Here is a 19,951-nt window from a genome sequence, read left to right as displayed (position 1 = left end):
GTTGGCCTCTAGCTCTGCCATTAGTCCAAGCTGCTGAACACTCAAACGCGCCTTATGACATCAGTCCCTAATGTGGTAATGCAGCATAATAAACCCTCCCCATACTTTCAAAAGCCTCTAAGCTGCCAGAAAGCATAACACTAGATCTTTAAATACTTACCTCAGTCATGTTATTTTCATTTGAACCTGATATCACTGTCTCTGTGCAAGACGCTAAACGTTTTTATCTATGTTCCTTCACTCCAAGCCGGAGAATTTGCTCCTAGCCAGCAAGTTGAAGGGAGCAGCGGTTAAACTGGCAGATTTCGGCCTGGCCATTGAAGTGCAGGGAGACCAGCAGGCATGGTTTGGTGAGTACACAAGACTGTTTTCAATTGTTTTTTCTGTTTCAAATGAAAATACTTTAAAGTTCTCCGAAGATGTTTATATTCCTCTGTATGCTCTTCAGATATGTTTCTTTAAAGGAGGTGAGATCTAGCAAAATCACAGTAGTGGTACAGGAATATATCGTCTTACTGAGCTGATTACAGGCATGTGAAATAGAATAATTGAGTTTTTTTTATTTTGTCCTACTTTTGTAATTCTTTAACCATCCAAATCCAAATGAACACCTATAACTATGATCATTGGGAGCCTAAAGGCCTAAAGAGACTAGGTGTGCCAATGCTCTCAGCTCTTATACCAAGTTTGAATTGGCTTGAGCTCAGGCCCATTTTTCATCTCCTATTCCCCGCAGAAAAGAGAAATAATTAGTCTATTCCCACAGCACCCGCCGCCATCTGGAACCAGTTCAGTTTGTGTTCTGACTTTACTACTAGGTGTACATGAAGCGTCTCATTTCCCAAAGGGTCCACTGGTACTTTGAGGCTTTTTTAAAAGTAGGCTGTGAGTAACTGTTCTCGAGCCAAACTACATACCCACAGAGGGATGTTTTCCTTTCTTGGAGCGTGTTAACCTCAGCTCATAAACTTCACTTTATGAGACTTCGAATACTTAGTTACCTTTTAGGAGAAGGTCCTCCACTAATGAGCTTTTGATAGACTTGTACGTGCAGGAGGTAGAAGGTTTAGTACCAAGCTAAACAAATTAGACATGTGTAGCACTGCCAAAGCTTTTATTACTGTAAAATAGTGGAGTTGTACTGAATAATGTTTTGATATATATATGTGTGTGTGTGTGTGTGTGTGTGTGTGTGTGTTAGGTTTTGCCGGAACACCAGGGTACCTGTCTCCAGAAGTGTTGAGGAAAGATCCTTACGGGAAGCCAGTGGACATGTGGGCCTGTGGTAAGACTCTCTGCTAACTTGCGTGTCATCACAGGAAAAAGTGAAATGATTGATTAGTTTAATTGAGGCTGGCATGTGGAGCAGCTGCTTAGCATTTAGTGCTAAGTTGCACACAAATGTCACATCCTAAAACAGCCAGTCAGAGGCGTTCCCCAGGGAGCATCACTGGGGCGGCCTTTACTTCAGAGAACACACTACACCAAAGTCACTGATACCCCAATTGTGATCCAAGCCCTTTAATAAAATATATAAAATATCCAATTAAAATGTTTGACACCTAAATAGCGCTGCTAGAAAATAGTGAAACCAGCTTCTCAGTGCTGTGATGATGAGGATCGATCTGAATATTCTTCAAAAGAACACCCCAAGCTGCAGAGGCTCATAGTAGAGACAAGCCTTTATTTCTAATTGTAACAGTTTTAAAAATGATACTTTTGCTGTTGCTGATAATGCAAACTCAATACTGCCTCCATACACATTGACAAGCAATTGAAATGAATCAGTGAATGTGAAACAGTGTTTCTGTTCAAAAAAGAGAAACTCATGACATGAATGTCTTGTACTGATGAAAAATTACATAACGCTGAATTTACATTTTAAAAAATAGACAATTCAACAGCAAGGTCGCATGCAAAACACAGTGTGGTGATGTGGTAGGAAAGTTGTGTTAGGTTCAATGGATATCTACATGTATGTGAATCTGACACAAATCATGCTCTGTATAATGAACGTTTAATGCTAATTGACTTTAGTTGTAGGTTAGTGTGTGTGTGTGTGTGTGTGTGTGTGTGTTCCAGTACAGAGGGCTCCAACCTCTTGAATTAATCATTACTGACACTCACCACACGCCCTTCTGATTGGCCGGGCCACCTGGGCCAAACACAGGCACTGTCTAAAACACACACACACACACACACACACACACACATGCTCTTTTACACACAGCTGTGATGACTCACTGAGTCCACAGAAACAATAGTCGGTGTTGTGTTTGTGGTCATGCTGTCTCACTGCCAGACACAATGCCTTTCATCTTTTTCCTGGATATCATCCAGCCAATCAAATCCCAAGTTTATCGGTAACGGCAGCAAAGACTCTTCTTTATTTAAACATCGTACATACTTTATACATACTTTTACTCTATATTCACCTCACAAATCTATGGGTTTGATAATAAAATCATTAACTTTTTTGCATGATTTTCTGAGGTCAGCTTGTGTTTGCTGAGATCAAAGTGCATGCTCTCTCTCTGTGTGTGTGTGTGTGTGTGTGTGTGTGTGTAGGTGTGATCCTCTACATCCTGCTGGTGGGATATCCTCCATTCTGGGATGAGGACCAGCACAGACTCTACCAACAGATTAAAGCCGGGGCTTACGATGTGAGTTTTCCACTGGCACACACACAATCCTCACGTTGTCCGCCTTTTTAATCAAATCATTTCTTAAACGTCCCTAAATGTTTACTCCCCCCTCCTTGTCGTAACGTAGCAGAGCAGACAGGCTGTAGCTATGTAAACACTGTCTTATTGCACTGACACACAGACATGATGGATAATGGAACATGAAGGCAGAAAGATGAATGTACAGATGATTTATGTAGAGTTGTATTATTGGAGTTCCTACACAAACAATGGAAATCAGAAATGATACCTGGCAACCAGAACTCACTGATGATGTAAAACACGATCATAAACCCAGCCGCAGATTAAACCACAGCTGATGAAAACACAGAGACACCATTTTATTTTGAAGGCCTACTTACTACTACTACTTCTACAAACTGCTACCTTTCTGACACCTTCATTTTGGGAATCTGCCCATTTTTTACATAAGTCTAATTTGACCCATTTTGACATTTGACAGCTGTAAAAACACCCCAAATGTCCCAAATTTGAGTGGTGGTGGTAAAAGCTAAAAAATAAATCTCTTAATAAAATAAAGTAAATGTTAAGAAGTTTTCCACATTGAGGGTTAAGCCAGAAGGTATCTGATCAAAGAATAAGCAAACAAGCCTAAGTATCTGGCCAGATGTTCAATGCAAACTTTCTGAGTACCTACATATGAATTGTTAGATATTTATATAGAAGTCAGTACAAGTACATCAGTAGAATCAGTGCACATGGCAGTTCAGTAATGGATATAATGTTCAATTATAAAATATATGCATATGTAATTCAATTCAATTCTTTTTTTATTTACATCACGCTCAACCACAACAGATGTTATCTCAAGGCACTTTTTATATAGAGCAGGTCTAGACTGTACTCTGTCATTTCATTTAAAGAGAGCCAACATTCCCACATGAGCAGCACTTAACCACAGCAGAACGGTGACTCTGGGTGGAAGATCATCTGCCTTAAACGGTGAGGTTAAGAGAAAAGGAAGGAAGAAGAGAGAGGAGAGAGGGAGACGCAGATAGACACAGTAGTAATGATAATAATGATAATCAGAGCATGCATTGATGTATGCTGCTTAGCTGTAAAGTGCACTCTCAGTGTTTGTGCACTGGAGGCTATGATGTCACAAAAACTGAGACTAGCACAGAGAAACCACCTGAAGTAACAATAAGCCTAACACATTTTTAACTGCAGAGGGGCTTTAATGACATGCAGATGTAAGCCAGGTGTGTTGAAGATTGATCTGTGAATTTGTCATTTGAAAAAAAAAAAAAAGGAAAAAAAAGTCTTAATTTGAAGGTTAGGGTTAATGATTACTGTGATCTCTCTTTTGGAACAGTTCCCATCTCCAGAGTGGGACACGGTGACCCCAGAGGCCAAAGACCTGATCAACAAGATGCTGACCATTAATCCAGCCAAGAGAGTGACCGCCACAGACGCACTCAAACACCCCTGGATCTGCGTAGGTGTCACACACACACACACATACACACACACACACACATACACACAGCTCTATACTTCTGTCATATAATTCCACATGCAACCAAGTCAAGGTTTTTCTCTTCACAAATTCAAACAGTATGTGAAAAACTGCTGACAAACATCACACACTGTGCTTGTGCATTGACAGCAACGCTCCACTGTGGCGTCCATGATGCACAGACAGGAGACTGTGGAGTGCCTGAAGAAATTCAACGCTAGAAGGAAACTCAAGGTCAGTAGCAACGTGACGTTCCCATGATTCACCTGTTCAACCGCTGCACTCTCTTCTACTTGGGAAGTTAACAGATTTGGTATTTCACTGCGTCAGTTAGATTAGAAGTGGAAACCGCTCTAAAACAACCATCAGCAGCAGATGATGTAATCATTAACTTTTCAGCCTTGCGTCCACATAATGGTCTGCTCCTCTCAGTGTGTGTTTCTCTCTTCGTAGGGTGCTATCCTGACCACAATGCTCGCCACGCGCAACTTCTCAGGTAGGACTGATCCACTTCTAATGCAGGTTGATATCTGACACTCTTTAATTCCTTCCACTCCTGCCACACATGTTGGTCTCCTATAGAAATACTGTCATTAATGAGTCTCCTTTTTTTGTTGTTTTAAAATGCTCCTTTTTTCATACGTGTTGCCCTTTAAAAGCCCAATAAGCTCCATTCGACCACATAGATCGATGCAGATCCTTCTCCAGTCCAGGCCTCTTTTTTTTTCTTTTTTTAAAGGGCAAAACCTGTCAACTAAGTTTAACTTTATCGATCATACCTCCCCATGACGGACGACAGGCTCACTGATATTTGATTGTTCAGGTTTTTTACTTTACTGGTATTTAAACTTGCTGGTGTTTAAATCAATATCAGTGCCCTGCCCACTGTTTACTTTTGTTTTTCTTCCTCCCGCCCCCCCCCCACTCCCCCCTTCTTGTGTGGTTACTGGTGTGTGTAAGGTAAGAGTCCTTGTTGTAGTTGGCACTCATTCAGTGTCACACTACACTGTCAGGTTTTTGCTCCAGAGGCACAACATGTCTACTAAAGCACTGTGATAGAGCTTTCAGCTGACAGATCGCATCCACCGGCGGCCATGATGGAGGAAAACATGTCAAATTAAACAAATAAATACATAAAAAAGATAAAGATAAAGCCACTAAAGAAAAGTCAAGAGACAGTTTTGTTTGAGCTACATAGACCCAAGAAATGTTCCTCCAATATAGCCGCTAAAAGATATTTGATGTCACTGCAAAGCCTCTATCAGTTACTAAACATGTACTTCTTTTGATTTTAATAATTCACTCCTCTTAATAAAACCCTCCCACGATGCACAAACTACCCCCAAAGTCCCCCCCCCCCCCCCCCCTCCCGCTGCTCTCCCGACACTACCAATCATCTCCTACATATCTCTAACCGTCCTTGCATGTTAACTGAAGAGCAGGTGGTCATTCATCAACCACTGAAAAAAACCAAGGACCCAATCACAGCTTTTTTTTTTAGCTACCTTTTACATTTGACCAATTTTTGGTTTAGATTTAGAAAAAAAGGTAAGTGTTTGAGAGAAAGTGGACAGAGAAATGAAAAGTTCCTGGAAGAAGCAGCTGGTTGCTTCCTAGAAGTCTTGTCAGAACGATCTAATTGCATGTTCCAGACTAATGATCCACTGAGTTTTATTTCATCCCCTGACTTGATTTGCATTTTTCCTCTTCTGCTTCCAATTCTAGCCGGCCCCACTTTGAGGTTGCTAGTAATTGGCTGGCATTGAATAGACATAATGCATGTGTGTGTGTGTGTGTGTGTGTGTGTGCGTGCGTTTCAGCTGCCCACTGATTTCCTTACATTGTCTTTTTTTTTTCCTCGACAGCAGCCAAGAGCCTGCTGAACAAAAAAACGGACGGTGTCAAAGTAAGTTCAGCTTCCCTCTCCCTCTGTTTGTTTTGCTGTTTTATATACTTCAGTATATCAAACTGCATCCCAGCAGGTTTGAGCTCACCTTCAAGTGTTTCTCAAAGACATCGTCATTGAATTCGGCGTCACCGCTCGGGTAAAAATAGGAGCTCGAGCCGCCTCAGTGAAATCTGTCTCTACCAACAATTATCCTCTTCTGCATTGTCAATCTGTGTGAGAGAAGGAGTATCTGTTGTCTGAGCTCAGGAAGCTGATGATTAAATTATGATTAAAGGGTGTCACAAGCTGAAATCCTTCCATTGACACCAACAGGAAGTGTCTCTAAATCAGTCACCCTTGTTAAGAATGTAGACGAGCCAGATTTTGACTCTCTTCTTTCATCAGAAACTCTCACAACCAAGCCTGCATTAGTACTCCCAGGGGCCCCTGGGTTCCGAAGCTCATGCCCACCCCCCCCAAACAACTTTTAATTATTCTGATTGGATAACGCTGCTGTTGTTGTGGACATACCAAGTTTCCAACAGTGACCATAATTATCAACATGAAGAGAATGGGTCAAGCCTTGTGTTGGATTTCTGTTGAGCCTGACATCATTGAGGGGCCCCTTTCTACTCAAGGGCCCCTGGGTACGGTAGATCCGGCCATGTTCACACAACTATAAATATGTTTTGGACACTTGCAACTCATCTACATGCCTCTAAATCCTGCTTCTCCTCTTTGAAAGCCTCTTATTCTCTTTAGATGTATTTCTGAGGTGTTTTCCTTTTCAACACTCTTCTCCTTTAATCACACTTTCTTTTCCTCGGTTTGTTGACAGCCAGTTTTTCTTCTTCTGGTCTTTTCAACCCGCAGTCATTACTGTTTCCACTGTTAACTACACAGCCTCATCTGTTCAATCCAAACAAACTACTTCTGTACATTAATGAGGCTTGACCGCATGTGGAGAGACGGAGAATGTTTCCCAGGAAAGTGCTATCACACATGAGCAAATACAGATTTTTAAAAGGCTTCATGAGTGGAATATGAGCTTAATCACCAGCTATAAAGACATTAAAATGATTTTCAGGGCTGATATTGATCACTTGTTTGATGCCATTAGAATGGGCTGATCGGAAACAGATTATCACTTTGTTCCTGTTTGCATGGCAAATGAGGCTTTGCAACATCCAATGTTTTTATACTGTGTGTATCATGCTTGATATTTTTAAAAATCTAACCAGAAATAGTTAAAACATACATGAAATGCTTCTAGGTTGTAGTGTGAGGCATAGCTTCACTCTCTCTCTTGTTGTGTTGTGGCTGCTCAATGCAGAAAAGGAAGACGGACGGTACAGAACATTTAAGGGTGAGCTTACAGCTGCTCGTTAGCCAGAGTGACACCCGCTGTTGGTAGTTAGCACTAGAAACAACCCTTGCGTAGAAATTGCCTCACAATGCTGGTGGAGGCTTGGGGAGACACTGCATGACTGAACACAGTGAAAAGATCAAACATGGAGTTGGTATGGAGAGAAGTCCAAAGTACACGACGTTCATTCAAAAGCAGAGACATGATACTCAGGATATTCAGGAATGAATTATAAAAAGGCAAATATTTGTGAAGCTTGAAGTACCAGATCATCTAACATTGTTTACACCATTGCATGTCAAAAACACTTTCAAACACAAATGAGTCCAAAATGTCCTCAGTATTGTCTCTCTGGTGATATAGAAGTTTTAACCTGTGAGGAGTTTTCAGAAATTCAACAACTTTTTTTATCAGTGCTTTTAGACCAAGTATATTTTAAATATTTCTGTCAAATATTTGAAGAGACAGTTCAGACAATAAGCTGCTAATCAGTTCCTGTTCTTGACTGAAAAGGATGACATGAGATCATCTATGTAAAAAGCACCATCTCTGCCCTAACTTTTAAATCAACTGCAATTACAGGATGTCATGTAGTGTGTCCCCAACATAAAAACCTAGACAGAGTAGTTTTCAGGACCGAAAGTTGTTTCTAGTTAATGTAAATAGACGATATGAAATCCTGACCCTACTCCTTGTGCAGTAGACTCAGATGCAAAATAGTGCTCTAGCTTTGATTGTGTCTTAGTAAAATAGAACCATAGTGTTTGAGTCATAGCAGATTCTGGTGAAGTCCACTTTGTTGTTTGAAGAGCAGAGTTTTGAAGACTGATTCATTTCCTGCGTTTTCCTGCTTTGTTGGAAGCTGTTACTGGAATTCTTCTGTCAGTGTGTGTTTACGCCGTACATCCTCAAGTTAAGAGTTATATGCCTTTCACCATTGAAGTGTTCTATTCAAACATCAAATACCAGGATAAAGGATGAACTTTACATGTTACAGGATAGTCCAAAACCTTGGTGATAACTGTTATGTTGTGCTAGTGTGTCTAATGAGTAGGATACACAGTGTTATAGATACTAGCTGACTGTCTCCAGTGTGAACCTGACCAAATATCCTACAGCACAAGTCATATCAACATGAGTGTATCTGTCCAGAAATAAACAAGGATCAGCTGCATATGATTTCTTCCCAGAACACCATGACTCAGCCAGAGACCCAACCATACATCAACAGTCCAGTTTATCAGTTTCATCTTTCTCTGAAAATGAAAAGAACAGAGTCCCCACAGCTTATTGCCATGTTTTGAGCAAATTACTTCATGTATGATGTCATACAGTTTAGCTTGCACACATAATAAATGGATAAGTAGGACCATGTTTGCTTGCATCAGTATCCCAGGTTACAGCAAATGTGGTGTGAGCATGTACGATTTATCAAAATGGCCTGAAGAAAAGAACTATTCACACGTTTAGTCTATCAATTTGGTAACCGTTTAATCTTTTTAGCCGTGCTAGCATGGCTAACATTGGCTAGTCGGTCCACAACTCTGGTGACTGAAATACTTCTACAGTTACTGGATGGATTGCCTTGAAATTGGCTACAAACATGCAAGTACATCATAGGTTCAGTCACTCATACTTCCATGACATTTCCTTTAAAGCCATCAGCTAGTCAGAATGGTATGTCCAGTATTTTATGACCACATACCAGCAACACTAATGACATTCCTATCAGCCTTAGCTGTATTTTGTGTCTAACGCTGTTAAACAAACTGTTGTTCACATGGTGGCCGTTATACCTGCTAAACATCAGCATGTTAACATTGTCATTGCAAGCATGTTAGCATTCAGCTCAAAGTAGCGGGTAAGCCAAACCACAGCTTCACTTAGCTGTTAGCATGGCTGTAGCCTGTAAAGCTACATCCCACATCCAGACCACACACCAATGCTAAGCAGGTTTGAGTATGCAGTTCACACTGGAACAGTGACAATATAAAATGCACTCAAAACTGTTTGTATGCAGGCTAAACGGCCCTTGACTTTTGAGTGTGCTCTTGATGTAGACTATTCTCCCACAAAACAGCTGGACAAAATTCAAAGTACAAGTGGATGGTGGTGAAATAGCTCCAGAGAACAGAAAGCAAAAAAGAACTATTGCATTTTTGTAATAAACATCTTGGTTTTATTCTGGTATTCTGAAGTCACAGATTGAGAGCACATATTGTATAATTTCCAGCTAGAATAAAACGATGAAGTAAAAAATTTAGTATACTATGACGATTAGTATAAAATTTGTATGGAATTGGAACATAGTTTTAGTCCAGTAATTGAATCATTTGAATTGGAACGCAGTCTACCAATTAATTGAATCATTAGTTTCATTCCAGACTATCTTTCTCTTTCATGTAGCTCTATGAGCAGGCAGGTGTTTGATAAAAATGCTCCAATTTGGTTTCTGAATTCTCCCCTTTATGAACTCAAGTGCTTTCACACAGTATACTGACAGGTTCATGTGCTGCTGTCTTCTGCTGGACAGCTCTCACTGACTCACTGACACCCGCCATGCTTGACAGCTACTCTTGAGCACAATGTTCCACTTTTCCCTCCACAACAGCTGCTTGAAGACCGATTGTTTGGACACTAAGCCTTGTCACTTCTGCCCTGTCTGGTCTGTCTACCTGTCTGTCCACTCTGTCCCTCCAGATCAACAACAAGGCCAATGTGGTCACCAGCCCCAAAGAGCCTGTCCCCACTCCTTCTCTGGTACACTGTCTGCCTGCCCGCCTGCCTGTTTGCATGACCCTGTCTCTGTCTAACTATCCATCTGTCCTTACTTTCAGTGGCATCTGTCCTGATTAGGCAGCTCTGTTAAACTCCACGCCTTTCTCACTTTGTTGATGGTGACTGTTTTGTTCCATAAAGCTTGAGAACCACAAATGTCTTTAGTGGTTGTGTAACATAAGCTGTCCACACGCACTTCTGGATTGCTTTATTGCATTGCCACATTGCTGTACATGGGCTACATTTTCCTTTTGTTGTTGATGATGGATGTAATGGCAATCCTGAGGCCATTGCATGTCAACTGTGGCTAATACACAGTTAGTTTCAAGCATTTGTTGTCTACCAAAATGGAGACAACACTGGTTTGTTTTAAGGGGCTGGGACTTTTAAGACGTTTTCACATATGAAGTCCGGACAATATCAATCAGGTCCAGATATTTTCATGAGTTGCACTCCTCTTGCATACCTGAGTAGTTTTTATGACTAGTGTGTTGGTGGAGTAGCTACGTACCAAGAAGAAGAAGAAGAAGGAACACTGTCTTCACTTGACCTCAGGTCTTTGACTGAAACTTTGTGTATATATTAAAGCAGGTGAAGACAGTATATTTGTTCCCCCTCTTCTTTTGAATAGGCATTAAACTAAAAGAAAATTTCCCAAAATGTTCCCTTCAAGGTTTTAGATTTGTACCTTTTTAGAACTTTTTTTCTATCACCATCTTTTATACCAATGATTCAACCAGGAGAGTTTTATGTCTATCTAATTAATACAATACAAGACAACACAATACATATTGTTGATGCAAAGAATGAACAAGACTTTTACTTCCAGAACACTGGACACCAAAAATAACTCCTCCCACTTTGCTTTTCTATAGAAGAAGCCTGATTGGCTCACCATCAAACTCATAGTAGTACTGTCCTGAAATGGACTAGGGACTTCTGAAAACATGATCATTACTATGTCAGAGTTCACCAGCAGATTGCCCAACCATGTTACCAGGTCAGCTGGGCTACCATGAACAGAGCAGCCGTGTACAGCAAACAGTTTTGCAATAGCATGTAGTGAACCTGTGACTGGGAAATCCATCCTGACAATGTTACCTTTCTGTTACATGGATTTTGTTGATTTTCTTTTTTTTTTTTGGTGTAATAAAGATATCTGTTTGATGTATTTATGAAGTTGTGTGTAATTGGTCATATGCCTGCCTGTTGTGTAGTCATGTAAACCTTTCCTGGGTGTTTTAGCTCTAGAAAAACCATTTGCACTCAGCAGTTTGCCAGGAAAGGCAGACCTGTAGTCTTTTTAATAGATCATCTAGCATGGTATCTGTGTTTGATGTTACTTATTGTCACCTTCTTGTCGGTGTTGGTTAAATCTTGATGATCATCTGCAGTAAAAGACTTGATTAGCTTTACATGATGTTCAGGGTCGTGTTCTGTTCACTACTCCCATTACCATACCACCCTCATCTCTGTGTAATAGTGCTGTAGTGTAGTGATTCTGTTTTTTTAGCAGTTTGTTCATCTTCACCTTCTTCCTTCACTCCGTTTTAAAATACTTTTCTGTCAAACTTACCTTCTAACTCACTTTCATTTTGCACCAACTTCTCTTCCTACTGTTGATCCTCTCAAATCAGGAGCCTCAAACCACTGTTATCCACAACCCTGCTGATGGAAACAAGGTATACAGCTAAACAGATGCTAGTGTGAAGCATTAGCTTGCTGGTGACGCGTGCGCCACTTAGAATAAGGCCTTCATATTGCTTCTAATGATGTGCTGTTGGATGTTCTTGACACTCAACAAGGGACTACGGGTTCTAAGGGTTAGGTATTGCATGCTGTTTACTATTGTTGCATGTCAATATTTGACTTAATGTATTTTGGTCATCTGTGGGTACAGTTTTGTGTTTCTAACAACATTAGTCTGGTGTCTTCTGCAGTTGTCCTTATGTATGATCTTCAATAACTTCAGTGTTACATGCCTTTGCTTAAACCTTTGAGAAGCATGTGCTATCATTGTCATTGTAACATCAGTCAGTTTAACAGTGGTGTGACAGAGGGATTATGCATGCTGTTGGAACAGAATCAAAACCATGCAATACTGTTCCAAGCCAAATCCTTAACAGAATGTGTCTAGGTGATTTTCCTATGCTCATGTATGGATCTACATTATCATGTATAATCCATAAAGTGACAGTTTGAGAACATGTGCATGCTTGAATCTTTTGCTTTATGTGGTCACATGGTGATGGTGTAAGCTCATGGTGTAGAAATGTGTTGTGCATAGTACAAGTAATGTGCAGAAACATGTGAACAGTGCAAAGCCTTGCTTTAGTCATCACTTGTACCAATGCAATGTTCTCTTGTATTGTTTAGTAGATATGTGTTAATCCAAAAGTAATGATTTTTACCACGGTTTAAGTAATGTTATACAAGATGAAATATTGTTTCTGTAGCAGAGAGATGAAAGGATAATTCTCTGTGGCTTTGGCCATCATTTCGATCAGTAAATATAAGATTGTTCTTACTACAGTAATTGCTGAGATCTGGGAACACACTGACATCGCAAGAAGACAGGCAGGAAACACGAGCAGTTGGACGATCAAACACACTTACTTGACAGAGAAATCAAAGACAAACAGTACAGTTGTTACACACTTCTGAACACAAGTTCCAGTTTACAGAGCAAATCCCTGGTTCAACTTTTACCAACTGCACGTACTGTGGTTGGGGCTTATTATGTGTGCTGTATGTTTGCAGTAAGCTAGAAACACATTTGTGCACTAGGGACGGTTTATTTCTACACTGCAAATGTCCAGCTCACTACATTTCTTTTCTTTCACACACAAATTCAGCTGTTCTGCTGATAAATAGCCATTATCAAATTTAGGCATGCTCACTGGCACTTACTGGTTTTACCTCCAAGTAAAGCGGTTTAGACCAGTTTCCAAACTGGGCACAGGAAAGGGTCACTAGATGAATTTGACTGGTTGTGAGAAAATCAGAAAAAACATACTTGTTCTATGCAAAATAGGTTTCTTTTTTCAGGTGGTATTCCATGTACTTTGTCTTGTGGACTAGGAGATAATTGTACCCTTTTTCAGGCCTCTAAATTATTCAAATCAAACTATCTCTTCATGCTTTTAAAGGGTCATGAGCTAAAAAGGTTGGGAACCAGTAGCTAAGATAATCATGCAGCATTGTTGCAAGGTCACAGTGTTCCCAGATCTCTGCAATTCATTTGTGTACAGTACTGTAAATGGTAGCCAAAATAACAAAAATAAGACCAAGTGGTGAATAAGGCTGAATAATGTTTGAATATGTCGTCTGTATTTATATTTCTGACCTTTTACTGACATCTTAACAAAAGGAAATCAACCAACCAACCAGAACCTAATTCTATGAGAAAGTCAGTCTCTCATCATCACAGTTTAATGTCTTCACTGTTTGCTCTCGCCATCTGTTGGCCGACAATAAGGTTTAGTTGGAAGTCTGATCCCAAATTAGTGTGTAACAGGCACTGAAGTAAATGATGATACAGATGACCGGCTGGGAATGTTTGCTGAGCACACTGATCTCAGTGGAAGTGAAATGTTTGCCTTCAGTTTCTTTGTGCTTTCATGTCGGGCTGGTTATCCTCGAGTCTTACATGATCTTTATTTGTCGTTTGACAGGAGTCCAGCGAGAGTGCCAACACTACCATTGAGGACGAGGATGTGAGAGGTAGGGATGCTCAAACTAACAAAGACAAACCACACTTCTGTTTGCAGGATGACTCCCACGCACCTCATTAAACAAGTCTGAAGTTTCCAAATCAAGACTTTAAGGTTAACTTTTGATTTTCCTACTTGGGTGATCTGACTTACATCATCAGTAGGCTTGGGTTAACCATGTAACCACCCTTCAGTGCTGCTGTTTCTGTCAATTGCATGAATGTGTTCTGTGTTGTATGTTGTATTATCGTGTTTCAGTTTCAACCTGTTTTGTTTCTTGAGTTTCATATGGCTTCATTTCGCATATTGTAGCTGTCATAACACCACATACTTAAACCATGAACAGATCAGAGGTAAAACTAGCCCTTAATCTCAATTGACTCCATGTTTTTGATAATTGGTTGAAGTTTATTTCAGCCAACTCAGTGATAGAGACATAGAATATGCACAGCATTTATATTTGACGTTGGGGCTCTGACCTGCCAAGGTCAGGCCAAACTCAGCATAGCAAGGAGTGGAGAGTGGATATAACTCCATATTTTGTCATGACAGTCTGGATTATCCAGGCTACACTTGTATTATTCAAATTTCAACTGCAAATGCAAAATACTAAATTTTCTATAAATGAAATGGATAGGATGGATAATCCATTAAAAGAGCCATTGTCAGATTTCACCTATGGATTTGACATATTTCTGTTACTGACATTATATAGCTAATGTTGTAGTAAGTGAACAGGTTAGGCTAATACATCAGTACGATCACGACACATTGCCAGTGTTTGAGAAAGAACATTAACCGTTAAACAGGAAGTAACACTGACTGGAGTGGGACTTTAATACTCAAGTTGGGAAATATTGTGTTGAGTAGAAGCAGATGGACACTTCAAAGACTGTAGTTTGATGAGGAGAGAAGAGGTAAAAAAATAATAAAAAAGAAAAGATATTTGAAACATTTCATTGTCTAAGGGGTAGAATTGATTTGTGATTGTGTGTTGGTGTGTTTGGATTGTTCTCGCGACTTTTTGTTAGAACAGAGATTCTGTCAACCCAAGTTCTGAATCTTAACACGTTTGTAACATATTATAAAAGCGTTCTTTCCTTTGTACTTTTAGTGATTTTATTCTGGAGATAGTACAGTATAGTCATTCATTCTCATTGATCTTTTACTGCAGCATGTATGTGGGAGTGTGTGTGTGTGTGTGCCAGCATATGAGCTTTCATAGTTGTATTGTAAATACACAAGGCCATTAACAGACATCCCACTGCCCTTCATAATGTCTCTATTGTAATTCATGCTTGAGGGGGTCTTCATTCCTCAATGCCCCAGTAACCTTATTCATCCAAGCTTTGAAATCGCTTTACACTGCTCCACTTATGATCATTTTTTTCCAGTAGCGTGTTTTCAAAGACAACATTTCTCCCGTCATAGTTATTTTCCTCTATTATTCTTTTACTTGATAGTGAAATACTGCTTGATGATAGAGCTGTTCCTCTGTCTTGTATTCATCGCCACAATCAGAGCATCAGGCCTACAATGATTCTTATAAATCTCTATGAAATGAGGGCAGGGTTTTAATCATGACATCTTTTGTGATTTGAGTAGTGGGCTCTTTGTTGAGAAGATATCTGTGGCAGGAAGTGGGAAGATAAAAGTGCAGGAGTTGTGATTATAGTACTTCCTATTTCTGAATAGGTCTGCTTTTCACTGATTTGGAATGATTAATGTCTGAGGACTACTGTAGTGTGTGAATGGATTTAGTACAGTGGTCACTGTTTCTTTTCATTGTGGCTTAGCTAAAAGATGGACACAGTGGTGTATTTAATGGAGAGGGAGGTATTTTAATTAAGTATTTAGTAGTTTTATTTATGAATTTCTTTATTTTTGACCACTTAACGGCTAAATGAACTCCAGAGCAAACAAAAACACACTATACTATCTGAGTTGTCATAGCTAATATTTTAGCTAGCAAAAAAGACTCACTAAAAGTTCTGCTATGTTCACTAGCTGCTAACTGGCTGTGATGTGCTTTTTTATTTTACAGCAAAGACAAATTACCACTGCACCAATCAATATATTTATTTTTCTTCTTAGCTGTACATAGAGCTGTAAAACCAAAACAATGTGCTGAAAGAAGCTAACTGTTTTGGTTGAGTCTCACCACTCTCATCAAGCTGTTCCCAAGCAGCAGCCAGATGTTTTCAGTGAAAAAGCTACAATGAACTGTCTGCACACTACTTGCCCAGCACCAAACAGCTGACAGTTAGCAACTAGCTGGTGGACATAGACACATTTAGCATCTAAAGGGCTAAAACTGAGCTAAAAGGGGAGTGAATATTTTAAACCCAGATGACTAGAAACACGACTTTAAATGAAAACTAATCTTGCCCTGTGTCAGCTAAAAGTGATATGAGACATCTGTTTGCTAGCACGTTAACAATATCAGCTTTATATAGTTGTGTGAACAGGTTATTCCACTGCTTTGATGCAGGTGTAGCCACATGTAGCACTTTTAAAGTTTAGAGTCTGAGCTAAAATGACCTAAATTCATCCATATACAGTAGACATGTGTGTTATGGTAGAAATTGATATCAATATTTTATTATAGTCTCTTAAACAGTTGGACTGTGCCGTTTAGACCCATGCTCTTGCAACATAACCTTCCACATGAGGAAAGAGTCATACATTATTATTCATATTCATATTTTCATCTCTGAACATTTTCATATGCTGTTTGTTCTCAACTGGTGGGGGATTTTAGAGCTTTGAACAAATCTTCATTTCCTGCATGCTTTACATGTAATCTTCATTTCATGTTTTCATTTTTTTTTCATTTCATTCATGCTGCCCTCACTCTTCTATTCATCCATCCTCTAATCCATCCATTCATTTTTTCTTCCTCTGCACCACTTGCTCCATTTTAGCAAGCGCTCCCTCCTCCAATCCCAACATCTACCACCTTAACCACTTAGATTCTTACCACTCCACCTCTCCTCAGCCGTCCTCCCGCTCCTCTTCCTCCGCCTCTTCCTCCTCCTCCTCCTGCTGGTACTTTCCTAGTGATTGGCCCAGTGGTGAGGAGTGTCGCCAGTACATCCAGTGGACACTGGTCGCTGCCTGCCTGCTCCTCTTCTTCTCATCTTCCTTTCTGGTCATTTTCTCTGACCGTCTCACCACATGCCACTGTGATATCCGTCACACCCCCACGCAGGGCCCTGGCCCCCAGCATGGGGTGCCCCATCCCAGCATGGGCCCCACCGACTCCCAGTGTAAGTCCCTTTCCTCAATGCTGGAAAGAAGGTGCAAGCAAGTGTAGCAGGAAGTAAAACTGTAAATTTATTACAAAAGTCCTAAAATATGAAACATGATAGGTTTTAGTTTATTTGAAATTTCCTGGCTGCTAATTATATCTAGGTGCTTTTTTACACACAATAATGGACACCTTTTCAGTCTTTTTTTAGTAATGTCATACCAACAATTTCATGATGACTTTTGAAAGCGTTCACATCAGGATTGTAGAAAGATTCGATCAATTCTGAAGTCAAGCGAAACGATCAAAAAAGAAGAAAAAAGGCTGCTATAGTAGTCTGAGAGGATCATTTTGATAATTTTGATAAGTTACAAGTTTGGGCCCATTGTCTCATCTGTGGAATATGTCAGAGTGTAACTGGGGGCAGCTCTGGTTCATGAGGTAGAGCGGCTCATCCACTAATCAGAAAATCACAGTTCAATTTCCAGCTGCTCCAGTCCACATGTTGTTGTGTCTTTGGCAAGATAGTTAACGCAAACAGTGTATGAATGTGTGTGAATGTTAGCCTCCTCCTGATGAGCAGGTTAGCAACCTGTGTGGTAGCTCCTGTCATCAGTGTATGAATGGATGTGAAGTGTATGAAGGTGCTTTGAGTGGTCAAAAGACTAGAAAAGTGCTATGAGTACAGTCCATTTACCATATCAGTGTAACATCATTCAAACTAGAGTCTGTGAGTAACTGCCAAGCCTTTTACAGTATTCCATGGAGAGGTACTGTCATTCAAACAACAATACAATAATAGTCATGTAGACAGGATCAAGTGTTCTCTGATGGAAGACAAATGGAAAGTAAAGTTGTACTTATGGAACTACTGCAAGTATTAACAGTGAAGTGTCTAATGAGGCTCAGTGAAAAGGTTGACCACTTCAGTCCTGATGATTAATGCTTGAAAAGGTTCTCATACCAGAGCGCCTGCTAATTAGTAAGACTGGTGAGACTAGATGTTGATGTGCAGTGATGGTGGCTGGACTACAGAGCAGAAAGTGACCATCAAGCCAGTGTAGGTCAGCCTGAGCTCATACAGTGTGGATGAAAGGCACATTTACTGGGTGTGACTAGGGTCAGGGATGGAGGATGATGTCACAGCCTAATACACTGCAGGCTGCTAACAGGTCAACACCAACATTGATATTGAGCTTTAATAGGAACGCTCACACAACTTTTGAGTAGAAATATACAGATGCACAGTGTGTTGCCTGCTAAAAGAAAAAGTCATTTTGATTTCTAATTTTTCTAACTACATATTTAATAGCAAAATGACATCCACTCCCCCTGGGATTGAATTAAAAAAACCTAAAAATATAGAATATTCAGATACATTTTTGCTCTGTATTATATCAATAATATATATTTGTCACTACTTATGAGTATTGCTTAATTTTTTATACCATGTATTAAAGTGAATTTATTCCTTTTTTTCTCTTTGGAGTTATTACAACCTGCATTAAACTGCAGAATCAGACAAGTGTAATATAATTGTAGCTCCAAATATTGTATGTTTTAAAAACATCCTGTGCTCTGGAAAAACAAACTCATTTAAGGATTAAAAAAGGCTTGTATAAGAGACTTCTGTGGGACCAACGTAGTGTATTAAAAGTGAACCACACCTCATCCCCTTCATGTGAGTCCAGGAATGTTGTGTTATAGCACCTCTCACAGGACAAAGACTGTCATGACACCCTTTGTGATAGAATCTAAGTGATTCCCCCTTAAAATGAGGCTCACCTGTGACCCCTTGATACAGATATGGGTGATTTTTCCCTTCTCATTGTTTAATTTAAATGATTGTAAGAGGCCTGAAGAGGGGAAGATACCCATAATCTTCACAATAAAGCAGTCACACCTTATGTAAACTAAACTAAGTCCTATAAACACATCGACTTGTGTAGTCTGAATTGTATCAGCAGGGTTTTACAAATTGCTGTGGAGTTGTGTCACAGACTCGGGTATTTTATTATTGATCCATCCTGATGGCTTTAACTGACCTGCTTGTTGAGACTTTGACCTGTTCAGTAACATTTGTTTTTACTGTAAAACTGTTGAGCACTTTAATCTAGCTTTGAATGTCTGATCAGATCTATAATCTTTATCTGCTTCTTGGGCAACAGATCCTGATTTCAATCAAAAACTTGCTGATGTTACACTTTTTTGTTATTTAGGCAAAGTTCTTGCAGTTTTTTGGTACAGATACTTAGAGATTGTTTTGGGAACAGTATAAAATATGTACGATACCACAACCTAATGTGCACACAATAAGAAAGTAGCAGCACAATACATGAGAAGTGTGTTCTGTGTGTCCTCATTTGTTTCTTCTGGCCTATCAGTGTGATTTCTTCATGTTTGTACCCATGTGCTGTGTGTGTGTGTGTGTGTGTGTGTGTGTGTGTGTGTGTGTGTGTGTGTGTGTCAACCCTCCATCTCTCTGCATGCATGCTCTCATAAGAGATCCCACAGGAACAGACGATTATTCATCTGACAGAAGCTCAGAAGGCATATTTCCTCTGTGCAGACGCTGACAGCAGCAGGAGGCGAGCTGCTCATATTGACTCACACTGATTCATTGGAATGAGAGGAACAGTGAACACCAACAGGCTGTTCAGTACGGTCAAAACCCCCAAAACCCCAAAACCTGTTTTGCCTGGTTGAATAAATGACACATAATCCAGGCTGGAATGTAGAGTAACTTTTGAAGCAGGGTTATGTTTCTTCTCTTGTCACTTGGTGTCAGAGTA

At 39.9% G+C, this 19,951-nt stretch overlaps 1 protein-coding gene across 1 annotated transcript in view; it reads left to right on the top strand.

Moving 5' to 3' along the window:
• Window positions 1–19,951, top strand: part of camk2d1 (calcium/calmodulin-dependent protein kinase (CaM kinase) II delta 1) — a 90,787-nt gene that overhangs the window by 64,701 nt on the left and 6,135 nt on the right. Inside the window, exons 7-14 of the mRNA XM_053343840.1 lie at window positions 248–350; window positions 1,202–1,285; window positions 2,569–2,663; window positions 4,021–4,143; window positions 4,315–4,398; window positions 4,618–4,660; window positions 6,033–6,070; window positions 13,871–13,919. Coding sequence (XP_053199815.1) covers window positions 248–350; window positions 1,202–1,285; window positions 2,569–2,663; window positions 4,021–4,143; window positions 4,315–4,398; window positions 4,618–4,660; window positions 6,033–6,070; window positions 13,871–13,919 — 619 coding nt within the window. The remainder of the gene's footprint in view (window positions 1–247; window positions 351–1,201; window positions 1,286–2,568; window positions 2,664–4,020; window positions 4,144–4,314; window positions 4,399–4,617; window positions 4,661–6,032; window positions 6,071–13,870; window positions 13,920–19,951) is intronic.

Source organism: Scomber japonicus, chromosome 22 (genome assembly GCF_027409825.1).
Source record: "Scomber japonicus isolate fScoJap1 chromosome 22, fScoJap1.pri, whole genome shotgun sequence".
Taxonomy (NCBI): Eukaryota; Metazoa; Chordata; class Actinopteri; order Scombriformes; family Scombridae; genus Scomber; species Scomber japonicus.
The sequence above is the reverse complement of the archived record's forward strand: the minus strand, read 5'-3'. Positions and strand labels throughout refer to the sequence as shown.